General features: G+C 60.4%; 1 protein-coding gene across 1 annotated transcript; it reads left to right on the forward strand.

Moving 5' to 3' along the window:
* Positions 1 to 448: 448 nt before the first annotated feature.
* On the forward strand, positions 449 to 11107 carry LOC134171241 (cleavage and polyadenylation specificity factor subunit 1-like; the record flags this gene model as incomplete). Its single annotated transcript, XM_062633281.1, has 6 exons — positions 449 to 595; positions 1882 to 2021; positions 3805 to 3915; positions 5155 to 5248; positions 6932 to 7019; positions 10991 to 11107. Coding segments are annotated over 6 exons (697 nt in total), but the record flags the coding sequence as incomplete, so codon positions are not given.
* Between the last annotated feature and the right edge of the window lie 2320 nt (positions 11108 to 13427).

Consider the following 13427-nt stretch of genomic DNA (forward strand, 5'->3'; position numbering starts at 1 on the left):
AGCCCCCATGGCTGCTATGACCCCATCACCCCCCCCCCACATATCACCCATGACCCCATCACCCCCCTCACCCTATAGCACCCATGGCTGTTATGCCCCCATCACCCCCCACCCCCCCCATATCACCCATGACCCCATCACCCCCCCCACCCTATAGCACCCATTCCCCCCCCACCCCCCCACCCTATATCACCCATGACCCCATCACCCCCCTCACCCTATAGCACCCATGGCTGTTATGCCCCCATCACCCCCCCCTCCCTATAGCACCCATTCCCCCCCCACCCTATAGCACCCATGGCTGTTATGCCCCCATCACCCCCCCAACCCTATAGCACCCATCCCCACCCTCCCACCCTATAGCACCCATTCCCCTCCCCCCGTCTCTTATCGCACCCATCCTTGCCCCATAGCACCCATGGGTGCCCTAACCCTGCCCCATATACAGGCAGCGCTCCAGCTTCCTGCCCAGCTACATCATCGACGTGCGGGAGCTGGACGAGAAGCTCCTCAACATCATCGACCTCCAGTTCCTCCATGGCTACTACGAGCCCACCCTCCTCATCCTCTACGAGCCCAACCAGACCTGGCCTGGGTGCGTTGGGTGCTGGGGGCACCCTAAGGACCCCCCCTGCTCTGGTATCCCTATGGCGGTGATGGTGATGTGGTACCCGTTGCTATGGGGGTGATGTGGTACCCGTTGCTATGGGGGTGATGGTGATGTGGTACCCGTTGCTATGGGGGTGATGTGGTACCCGTTGCTATGGGGGTGAGGGTGATGTGGTACCCGTTGCTATGGGGGTGATGTGGTACCCGTTGCTATGGGGGTGATGGTGATGTGGTACCCGTTGCTATGGGGGTGATGCTGATGTAGTACCCGTTGCTATGGGGGTGATGGTGCTGTGGTACCCGTTGCTATGGGGGTGATGTGGTAGCTGTTGCTGTGGGGGTGATGGTGATGTGGTACCCGTTGCTATGGGGGTGATGTGGTACCCGTTGCTATGGGGGTGATGGTGATGTGGTACCCGTTGCTATGGGGGTGATGGTGTTGTGGTACCCGTTGCTATGGGGGTGATGGTGATGTGGTACCCATTGCTATGGGGGTGATGTGGTACCCGTTGCTATGGGGGTGATGGTGATGTGGTACCCGTTGCTATGGGGGTGATGTGGTACCTGTTGCTGTGGGGGTGATGGTGATGTGGTACCCGTTGCTATGGGGGTGATGGTGGTGTGGTACCCGTTGCTATGGGGGTGATGTGGTACCCGTTGCTATGGGGGTGATGCTGATGTGGTACCCGTTGCTATGGGGGTGATGGTGTTGTGGTACCCGTTGCTATGGGGTGATGGTGATGTGGTACCCGTTGCTATGGGGGTGATGGTGATGTGGTACCCGTTGCTATGGTGTTGCTATGGCGGGGATAGTGATGTAGTACCCGTTGCTATGGGGCTGATGGTGATGTGGTACCCATTGCTATGGGGGTGATGCTGATGTGGTACCCGTTGCTATGGGGGTGATGGTGATGTGGTACCCGTTGCTATGGTGTTGCTATGGCGGGGATAGTGATGTAGTACCCGTTGCTATGGGGGTGATGCTGATGTGGTACCCGTTGCTATGGGGGTGATGGTGATGTGGTACCCGTTGCTATGGGGGTGATGGCGCCGTGGTCCCCGTTGCTATGGGGGTGATGGTGATGTGGTACCCGTTGCTATGGTGTTGCTATGGCGGGGATAGTGATGTAGTACCCGTTGCTATGGGGGTGATGCTGATGTGGTACCCGTTGCTATGGCGGTGATGGTGATGTGGTACCCGTTGCTATGGCGGTGGTGGTGATGTGGTACCCGTTGCTATGGGGGTGATGGCGCCGTGGTCCCCCCCTGCAGGCGCGTGGCGGTGCGGCAGGATACGTGCAGCATCGTTGCCATCTCGCTCAACATCCTGCAGCGGGTGCACCCGGTCATCTGGTCCCTCAGCAACCTGCCCTTCGACTGCACCCAGGCGCTGGCCGTGCCCAAGCCAATCGGTGAGGAGATGGGGGGGGGTGATGGGGGTGATGGGGGTGGTGGTTTGGTGATGAGAATGGTGGTGGTGGTGTGATTGTGATGGTGGTGGTGGTGGTGGTGGTGGTGGTGTTACCGCAATGGTGATGGTGGTGGTCATGGTGGTGGTGATGTGATGGTGATGATAATGGTGGTGGTGTGATTGTGATGGTGATGGTGGTGTGATTGTGATGGTGATGGTGGTGGTCATGGTGGTGGTGATGTTGTGGTGATGATAATGGTGGTGGTGGTGTGATGGTGGTGGTCATGGTGGTGGTGATGTTATGGTGATGATAATGGTGATGGTGGTGGTGTTGTGGTGGTGGTGGTGGTGTGGTTGTGATGGTGATGGTGGTGGTCATGGTGGTGGTGGTTTGGTGATGAGAATGGTGGTGGTGGTGGTGGTGTGGTTGTGATGGTGATGGTGGTGGTCATGGTGGTGGTGGTTTGGTGATGAGAATGGTGGTGGTGGTGTGGTTGTGATGGTGATGGTGGTGGTCATGGTGGTGGTGATGTGATGGTGATGATAATGGTGGTGGTGTGATTGTGATGGTGATGGTGGTGGTCATGGTGGTGGTGATGTGATGGTGATGATAATGGTGGTGTTGTGGTGGTGGTGGTGTGATTGTGATGGTGATGGTGGTGGTCATGGTGGTGGTGGTTTGGTGATGAGAATGGTGGTGGTGGTGTGGTTGTGATGGTGATGGTGGTGGTCATGGTGGTGGTGATGTTGTGGTGATGATAATGGTGATGGTGGTGGTGTTATGATGGTGGTGGTGGTGTGATTGTGATGGTGGTGGTGATGTTGTGGTGATGATAATGGTGATGGTGGTGGTGTTATGGTGCTGGTGGTGTGATTGTGATGGTGATGGTGGTGGTGGTGTTATGCTGATGGTGATGGTGGTGATGGTGGTGGTGGTGGTGTGATTGTGATGGTGATGGTGGTGGTGATGGTGGTGGTGATGGTGGTGGTGGTGGTGTTACCGCAATGGTGATGGTGGTGATGTTATGGTGGTGATAATGGTGATGGTGGTGGTGTGATGGTGATGGTGGTGATGGTGGTGGTGGTGGTCTGGTGATGGTGGTTATATAATGGTGATGGTGGTGTGATGGTGATGGTGGTTGTGTTATGGTGATGGAGGTGGTGATGTGATGGTGATGGTGGTAATCTTGGTGTTATGATGATGGTGGTGATGGTGTTATGGTAATGGTGGTGGTGTTGTGGTGATGGTGGTGATGATGGTGGTGTTATGGTGATGGTGGTGGTGCTGCTATGGTGATGGTGATGGTGGTGGTACGGTGATGATGGTGGTAATCTTGGTGTTATGGTGATGGTGGTGGTGTTATGGTGATGCTGATGGTGATGGTGTGATGGTGATGGTGTTACGGTGATGCTGATGCTGACGGCGTTGTTACGGCGATGCTGATGCTGATGGTGATGGTGATGCTGATGGTGATGGTGATGCTGATGGTGATGCTGATGGTGATGGTGATGCTGATGCTGATGGTGATGCTGATGGTGGTGTTATGGTGATGCTGATGGTGATGGTGATGGTGATGCTGATGGTGATGATGTGATGGTGATGGTGATGCTGATGGTGATGATGTGATGGTGATGGTGATGCTGATGGTGATGGTGATGATGTGATGGTGATGGTGATGCTGATGGCGGTGTTATGGTGATGCTGATGGTGATGGTGATGATGTGATGGTGATGCTGACGGCGGTGTTACGGTGATGCTGATGCTGGTGCCTCTCTCCCGGCAGGGGGGGTCGTCATCTTCGCTGTCAATTCCCTGCTCTACCTCAACCAGAGCGTCCCCCCCTATGGGGTGGCCCTCAACAGCCTCACCAACGGCACCACCGTCTTCCCCCTGCGTAAGCGAGGCACCCCCCCCCCCATCACCTTCATCCTCCTCCTCTTCATCCCCCCATCCCCCTCCCCTCCTCCTCCTCTTCATCCCCCTCCTCCTCTTCACCCCCCTCCTCCTCCTCTTCACCCCCCCATCTCCCTCCCTCTCCTCCTCCTCTTCATCACCCCCCTCCTCCTCCTCCTCCTCCTCCTCTTCATCCCCTTCCCCTCCTCCTCCATCCCCCTCCTCCTCCTCCTCTTCACCCCCCCCCTCCTCCTCCTCCATCCCCCCCCTCCTCCTCTTCATCCCCTTCCCCTCCTCCTCTTCACCCCCCCCTCCTCCTCCTCCATCTCCCTCCTCCTCCTCTTCATCCCCCTCCTCCTCCTCCTCCTCCTCTCCCTCCTCCTCCTCCTCCTCTTCATCCCCTTCCTCCTCCTCCTCCTCCATCCCCCTCCTCCTCCTCTTCACCCCCCTCCTCCTCCTCCTCTTCATCACCTTCCCCTCCTCCTCCTCTTCACCCCCCTCCTCCTCCTCCTCTTCACCCCCCTCCTCCTCCTCTTCATCACCTTCCCCTCCTCCACCACTTCATCACCCTCCCTTCGTCCTCCTCTTCCTCACTCTTCTCTTCCTCTTCATCCCCCTCCTCCTCTTCATCTCCCTCCCCTCCTCCTCCATCCCCCTCCTCCTCCTCCTCTTCATCCCCCTCCTCCTCCTCCTCTTCATCACCTTCCCCTCCTCCTCCATCTCCCTCCTCCTCCTCCTCCTCTTCACTCCCCTCCTCCTCCTCCTCTTCATCCCCCTCCTCCTCCTCTTCATCACCCCCCCATCACCCCCCTCCTCTTCTTCCCCCTCCCCTCCTCCTCCTCTTCACCCCCCTCCTCCTCCTCCTCTTCATCCCCCTCCTCCTCCTCCTCCTCTTCATCCCCCTCCTCCTCTTCATCCCCTCCTCGTCCTCCTCCATCCCCCTCCTCCTCCTCCTCTTCATCTCCCTCCTCCTCCTCCTCTTCATCACCCCCCCTTCATCACCTCCCCTCCTCCACCACTTCATCACCCTCCTTTCGTCCTCCTCTTCCTCACTCTTCTCTTCCTCTTCACACCCCTCCCCTTCTCCTCTTCATCCCCCTCCTCCTCCTCCTCCTCTTCATCACCTTCCCTTCCTCCTCCTCTTCATCACCCCCACATCACCCCCCTCCTCTTCATCCCCCTCCTCCTCCTCCTCTCCCTCCTCCTCCTCCTCTTCATCCCCTCTTGTCCCCCCCCGCAGGCATTCAGGAGGGGGTGAAGATGACGCTGGACTGCGCCCAGGCCACCTTCATCTCCTACGACAAGATGGTCATCTCGCTCAAGGGAGGGGAGATGTACGCCATGGGGTGCTATGGGGTGCTATGGGGTGCTATGGGGCGCCGTGGGGCCATGGGGTGCTATGGGGCGCCGTGGGTGCCATAGGGTGCTATGGGGCTCTATGGGAGCCATAGGGTGCTATGGGGTGCTATGGGGTGCTATGGGGTGCTATGGGGTGCTATGGGGCGCCGTGGGGGCCATGGGGTGCTATGGGGCGCCGTGGGTGCCATAGGGTGCTATGGGGCTCTATGGGAGCCATAGGGTGCTATGGGGTGCTATGGGTGCCATAGGGTGCTATGGGTGCCATGGGGTGCTATGGGTGCCATAGGGGGCCATAGGGTGCTATGGGGCGCCGTGGGGGCCATAGGGTGCTATGGGTGCCATAGGGGGCCATAGGGTGCTATGGGGCGCCGTGGGGGCCATAGGGTGCTATGGGTGCCATAGGGGGCCATAGGGTGCTATGGGGCGCCATGGCTGCCATAGGGTGCTATGGGGTGCTATGGGGCGCCGTGGGGCCATGGGGTGCTATGGGGGGCTATGGGGTGCCATGGGGGCCATAGGGTGCTATGGGGTGCTATGGGTGCCATACTGTGTTATAGGGTGCTATGGGGTGCTATGGGAGCCATAGGGTGCTATGGGGCGCTATGGGTGCCATAGGGTGCTATGGGTGCCATAGGGTGCTATGGGGCGCTATGGGTGCCATAGGGTGCTATGGGGCTCTATGGGTGCCATAGGGTGCTATGGGGCGCCATGGGGTGCTATGGGGTGCTATGGGGCGCCGTGGGGCCATGGGGTGCTATGGGGGGCTATGGGGTGCCATGGGGGCCATAGGGTGCTATGGGGTGCTATGGGGTGCTATGGGTGCCATACTGTGCTATAGGGTGCTATGGGGTGCTATGGGAGCCATAGGGTGCTATGGGGCGCTATGGGTGCCATAGGGTGCTATGGGTGCCATAGGGTGCTATGGGTGCCATAGGGTGCTATGGGGCGCTATGGGTGCCATAGGGTGCTATGGGGCTCTATGGGTGCCATAGGGTGCTATGGGGCGCCATGGGGTGCTATGGGGTGCTATGGGGCGCCGTGGGGCCATGGGGTGCTATGGGGGGCTATGGGGTGCCATGGGGGCCATAGGGTGCTATGGGGTGCTATGGGTGCCATACTGTGTTATAGGGTGCTATGGGGTGCTATGGGAGCCATAGGGTGCTATGGGGCGCTATGGGTGCCATAGGGTGCTATGGGTGCCATAGGGTGCTATGGGTGCCATAGGGTGCTATGGGGCGCTATGGGTGCCATAGGGTGCTATGGGGCTCTATGGGTGCCATAGGGTGCTATGGGGCGCCATGGGGTGCTATGGGGTGCTATGGGGCGCCGTGGGGCCATGGGGTGCTATGGGGGGCTATGGGGTGCCATGGGGGCCATAGGGTGCTATGGGGTGCTATGGGGTGCTATGGGTGCCATACTGTGCTATAGGGTGCTATGGGGTGCTATGGGAGCCATAGGGTGCTATGGGGCGCTATGGGTGCCATAGGATGCTATGGGGTGCTATGGGTGCCATAGGGTGCTATGGGGCGCTATGGTTGCTATAGGGTGCTATGGGGCGCTATGGGTGCCATAGGGTGCTATGGGGCTCTATGGGAGCCATAGGGTGCTATGGGGCTCTATGGGTGCCATAGGGTGCTGTGGGTCCCCTCTGTCCCCAGCTATGTGCTCACCCTGATCACGGACGGGATGAGGAGCGTCCGCTCCTTCCACTTCGACAAAGCGGCCGCCAGCGTCCTCACCACCTGCGTGCGTGCCCCATGGACCCACTGCGACCCACACCTGACCCACACCTGACCCACACCTGACCCACAGCGACCCACACCTGACCCACACCTGACCCACAGCGACCCACACCTGACCCACAGCGACCCACATGGACCCACAGCGACCCACACCTGACCCACAGTGACCCACACCTGACCCACACCTGACCCACAGCGACCCACACCTGACCCACTGCGACCCACATTGACCCACATGGACCCACATGGACCCACAGCGACCCACATTGACCCACACTGACCCACATTGACCCACATTGACCCACATTGACCCACATTGACCCACACTGACCCACACTGACCCACACTGACCCACATTGACCCACACTGACCCACATTGACCCACATGGACCCACATGGACCCACATTGACCCACAGCGACCCACACTGACCCACAGCGACCCACACTGACCCACATGGACCCACATGGACCCACAGCGACCCACAGCGACCCACACCTGACCCACACTGACCCACAGCGACCCACAGCGACCCACACCTGACCCACAGCGACCCACAGCGACCCACAGCGACCCACACATTGACCCACAGCGACCCACATGGACCCACACCTGACCCACATTGACCCACAGCGACCCACACTGACCCACACCTGACCCACAGCGACCCACATGGACCCACACCTGACCCACACCTGACCCACATTGACCCACACTGACCCACATGGACCCACACTGACCCACAGCGACCCACATTGACCCACAGCGACCCACACCTGACCCACATGGACCCACACCTGACCCACAGCGACCCACATGGACCCACACTGACCCACACTGACCCACATTGACCCACAGCGACCCACAGCGACCCACATGGACCCACATTGACCCCCATGGACCCACAGCGACCCACAGCGACCCACAGCGACCCACATGGACCCACATGGACCCACACTGACCCACAGCGACCCACACGGACCCACACGGACCCACATGGACCCACATGGACCCACATTGACCCCCATGGACCCCCATGGACCCACATTGACCCACATGGACCCACATTGACCCACATTGACCCACATGGACCCACATTGACCCACATGGACCCACATGGACCCACATTGACCCACATGGACCCACACTGACCCACATTGACCCCCATGGACCCACACCTGACCCACATGGACCCACACGGACCCACATTGACCCACATGGACCCACATTGACCCCCATGGACCCACATGGACCCACATGGACCCACATGGACCCACATTGACCCACATGGACCCACATGGACCCACATGGACCCACATGGACCCACATTGACCCACATGGACCCACATTGACCCACATTGACCCCCATGGACCCCCATGGACCCCCATGGACCCCCATGGACCCACACTGACCCACATTGACTCACATGGACCCACATGGACCCACATTGACCCCCATGGACCCACATTGACCCACATTGACCCACATTGACCCACATTGACCCACAGACCCACATTGACCCACATTGACCCACATTGACCCACATTGACCCACATTGACCCACATTGACACCCATGGACCCACATTGACCCACATGGACCCACATGGACCCACATGGACCCACATGGACCCACATTGACCCACACTGACCCACATGGACCCACACTGACCCCCATGGACCCACATGGACCCACACGGACCCACATTGATCCACATTGACCCCCATTGACATCCATTGACACCCATTGACCCCCATTGACCCCCATTGACCCCCATTGTTGCCCCCCATTGACCCCCATTCTCCCCTAATTGACCCCCATTGCCCCCCATTGACCCCCATTGCCCCACCTGATTGACCCCCATTGACCCCCGTTGTCCTCCCCATTTCCTCCCATTGCCCCCCATTGTCCCCCCCATTGACCCCCATTGACCCCCATTGTCCCCCCATTGCCTCCCATTGTCCCCCCTGATTGACCCCCATTGTCCCCCCATTTCCCCCATTGTCCCCCACCCCCCATTGTCCCCCCATTGTCCCCCATTGCCCCCCATTGTCCCCCCATTGCCCCATTGTTGCCCCCATTGACCCCCATTGTTCTCCCCATTGACCCCCATTGTCCCCCCATTGCCCCCCATTGTCCCCCGTTGACTCCCATTGTTGCCGCCCATTGTCCCCCATTGCCCCCCATTGTCCCCCCATTGCCCCCCATTGCCCCCCATTCCCCCCCATTGCCCCCCCATTGCCCCCCATTGCCCCCCATTGACCCCCATTATTCTCCCCCCATTGCCCCCCATTGTCCCCCATTGTCCCCCCATTGACCCCCATTGTTCCCCATTTCCCCATTGACCCCCATTGTCCCCCCCATTGCCCCCCATTGACCCCATTCATTGCCCCCCCCCCCATTGCCCCCCCCCCATTGACCCCCATTGTCCCCCATTGCCCCCATTGCCCCCCATTGCCCCCCATTCTCCCCCCATTGCCCCCCATTCTCCCCCATTGACCCCCTTTGCCCCCACCCCCATTGCCCCCATTGACCCCTATTGTCTCCCCCTATTGACCCCCATTGTTGCCCCCATTGCCCCCATTGACCCCCATTGTTGCCCCCATTGACCCCCATTCTCCCGCCCCTTAGACCCCCATTGTCCTCCCCATTTCCTCCCATTGCCCCCCATTGACCCCCATTGACCCCAATGCCCCTCATTGACCCCGCTGACCCCCATTGCCCCCCATTGCCCTCCCCATTGACCCCAATGCCCCCCCATTGCCCCCCATTGCCCCCCATTGTCCCCCCCATTGCCCCCCATTGTTGCCCCCATTGACCCCCATTGTCCTCTCCATTGCCCCCCATTGTCCCCCATTGCCCCCCATTGTCCCCCCCCATTGCCCCCCATTGACCCCCATTGTCTCCCCCCATTGCCCCCCATTGCCTCCCATTGTTGCCCCCATTGCCCCCATTGACCCCCACCCCCATTCTCCCATTGTCCCCCCCATTGACCCCCATTGTTCTCCCCATTGCCCCCCATTGTCCCCCATTGTCTCCCCCATTGCCCCCAATTGTTGCCCCCATTGACCCCCATTCTCCCGCCCCATTGACCCCCATTGCCCCCATTGCCCCCCATTGTTGCCCCCATTGACCCCCATTCTCCCACCCCATTGACCCCCATTTCCCCCCCATGCCCCCCATTGACCCCCATTACCCATTCCCATCCCCCCCATTGCCCCCCATTGCCCCCCATTGACCCCCATTGACCCCCATTCTCCCGCCCCATTGACCCCCATTGTCCCCCCCATTGACCCCCATTGTTGCCCCCATTGACCCCCATTCTCCCGCCCCATAGACCCCCATTATCCTCCCCATTGACCCCCATTCTCCTGCCCCATTGACCCCCCCATTGCCCCCCATTACCCCCCCCCCCATTGCCCCCATTGACCCCCATTCTCCCGCCCGATTGCCCCCCTTTGCCCCGATCCCCCATTGCCCCCCATTGTTGCCCCCATTGACCCCCATTCTCCCGCCCCATTGACCCCCATTGCCCCCATTGCCCCCCATTGTCCCCCCATTGACCCCCATTGTTGCCCCCATTGACCCCCATTGTCCTCCCCATTGCCCCTCATTGACCCCCATTGTCCCCCCATTGACCCCATTGTTGCCCCCATTGACCCCCATTGTTGCCCCCCATGTCCCCCCTGATTGCCCCCCATTGCCCCCCATTGTTGCCCCCCACTGCCCCCCATTGACCCCCATTGCCCCCCATTGTTGCCCCCATTCCCCCCCATTGTCCCCCATTGTCCCCCCCTTTGCCCCTATTGACCCCCATTGTCCCCACCATTGACCCCCATTGTTGCCCCCATTGTCCCCCCCTGTTGCCCCCTATTTACCCCCATTCTCCCTCCCATTGCCCCCCATTGTCCCCCCCCATTGCCCCCCATTGACCCCCATTGTCGCCCCCATTGACCCCCATTCTCCCGCCCCATAGATGGTGACTCTGGAGCCGGGCTTCCTGTTCCTTGGCTCCCGCCTGGGCAATTCCCTGCTCCTCAAGTACACGGAGAAGCTCCAGGAGGCTCCGGCCAAAGAGGCCCCAGAGCGAGCGGTGAGGGATGGGGGGCACCGGAGACCCCCCCCGGACCCCCAAATCCAACCTGGGGCCACCAAATCCAACCCTGGGGCCACCAAATCCATCCTGGGGCCACCAAATCCAACCTGGGGCCACCAAATCCAACCTGGGGCCACCAAATCCATCCTGGGGCCACCAAATCCAACCCTGGGGTCACCAAATCCATCCTGGGGCCACCAAATCCACCCCTGGGGCCACCAAATCCAACCTGGGGCCACCAAATCCAACCTGGGGCCACCAAATCCAACCTGGGGCCACCAAATCCACCCCTTGGGCCACCAAATCCAACCCTGGGGTCACCAAATCCATCCTGGGGCCACCAAATCCGACCTGGGGCCACCAAATCCATCCTGGGGCCACCAAATCCCAACCTGGGGCCACCAAATCCAACCTGGGGTCACCAAATCCAACCTGGGGTCACCAAATCCCAACCTGGGGCCACCAAATCCAACCTGGGGCCACCAAATCCAACCTGGGGCCACCAAATCCAACCCTGGGGCCACCAAATCCATCCTGGGGCCACCAAATCCATCCTGGGGCCACCAAATCCATCCTGGGGCCACCAAATCCACCCCTGGGGTCACCAAATCCATCCTGGGGCCACCAAATCCCATCCTGGGGCCACCAAATCCCAACCTGGGGCCACCAAATCCATCCTGGGGCCACCAAATCCCAACCTGGGGCCACCAAATCCAACCTGGGGCCACCAAATCCATCCTGGGGCCACCAAATCCAACCTGGGGCCACCAAGTCCAACCTGGGGCCACCAAATCCAACCTGGGGTCACCAAATCCAACCTGGGGCCACCAAATCCAACCTGGGGCCACCAAATCCATCCTGGGGCCACCAAATCCAACCTGGGGCCACCAAGTCCAACCTGGGGCCACCAAATCCCAACCTGGGGCCACCAAATCCAACCTGGGGTCACCAAATCCATCCTGGGGCCACCAAATCCAACCTGGGGCCACCAAATCCAACCTGGGGCCACCAAATCCAACCCTGGGGCCACCAAATCCAACCTGGGGCCACCAAATCCAACCTGGGGCCTCCAAATCCCATCCTGGGGCCACCAAATCCAACTCTGGGGCCACCAAATCCAACCTGGGGCCACCAAATCCATCCTGGGCCCACCAAATCCATCCTGGGGCCACCAAATCCATCCTGGGGCCACCAAATCCAACCTGGGGCCACCAAATCCCAACCTGGGGCCACCAAATCCAACCTGGGGTCACCAAATCCAACCCGGGGCCACCAAATCCACCCCTGGGGCCACCAAATCCATCCTGGGGCCACCAAATCCAACCTGGGGCCACCAACTCCATCCTGGGGCCACCAAATCCACCCCTGGGGCCACCAAATCCAACTCTGGGGCCACCAAATCCATCCTGGGGCCACCAAATCCAACCTGGGGCCACCAAATCCAACCTGGGGCCACCAAATCCGACCTGGGGCCACCAAATCCATCCTGGGGCCACCAAATCCAACCCGGGGCCACCAAATCCATCCTGGGGCCACCAAATCCAACCCGGGGCCACCAAATCCAACCCTTGGGCCACCAAATCCCAACCCGGGGCCACCAAATCCAACCCGGGGCCACCAAATCCACCCCTGGGGCCACCAAATCCATCCTGGGGCCACCAAATCCCATCCTGGGGCCACCAAATCCCATCCTGGGGCCACCAAATCCCATCCCGGATCCCCCCCATTATGGACCCCCCCTCCCCCCATTATGGACACCCCTCCCCCCATTATGGACACCCCCCCCTCCCCCCATTATGGACACCCCCCTCCCCCCATTATGGACACCCCCTCCCCCCATTATGGACACCCCCCCCTCCCCCCATTATGGACACCCCCCCCTCCCCCCATTATGGACACCCCCTCCCCCCATTATGGACACCCCCTCCCCCCATTATGGACACCCCCCCTCCCCCCATTATGGACCCCCCCTCCCCCCATTATGGACACCCCCTCCCCCATTATGGACACCCCCCCCTCCCCCCATTATGGACACCCCCTCCCCCCATTATGGACACCCCCCCCCCCATTATGGACACCCCTCCCCCCATTATGGACACCCCCCCTCCCCCCATTATGGACACCCCCCCTCCCCCCATTATGGACACCCCCTCCCCCCATTATGGACACCCCCTCCCCCCATTATGGACCCCTCCCCCCATTATGGACACCCCCTCCCCCCATTATGGACACCCCCTCCCCCCATTATGGACACACCCCTCCCCCATTATGGACCCCCTCTCCCCATTATGGACACCCCCTCCCCCCATTATGGACA

This window comes from Pezoporus occidentalis, unplaced genomic scaffold (genome assembly GCF_034315485.1).
Source record: "Pezoporus occidentalis ecotype Australia unplaced genomic scaffold, CSIRO_AGI_Poc_V1 ctg1117, whole genome shotgun sequence".
NCBI lineage: Eukaryota > Metazoa > Chordata > Aves > Psittaciformes > Psittacidae > Pezoporus > Pezoporus occidentalis.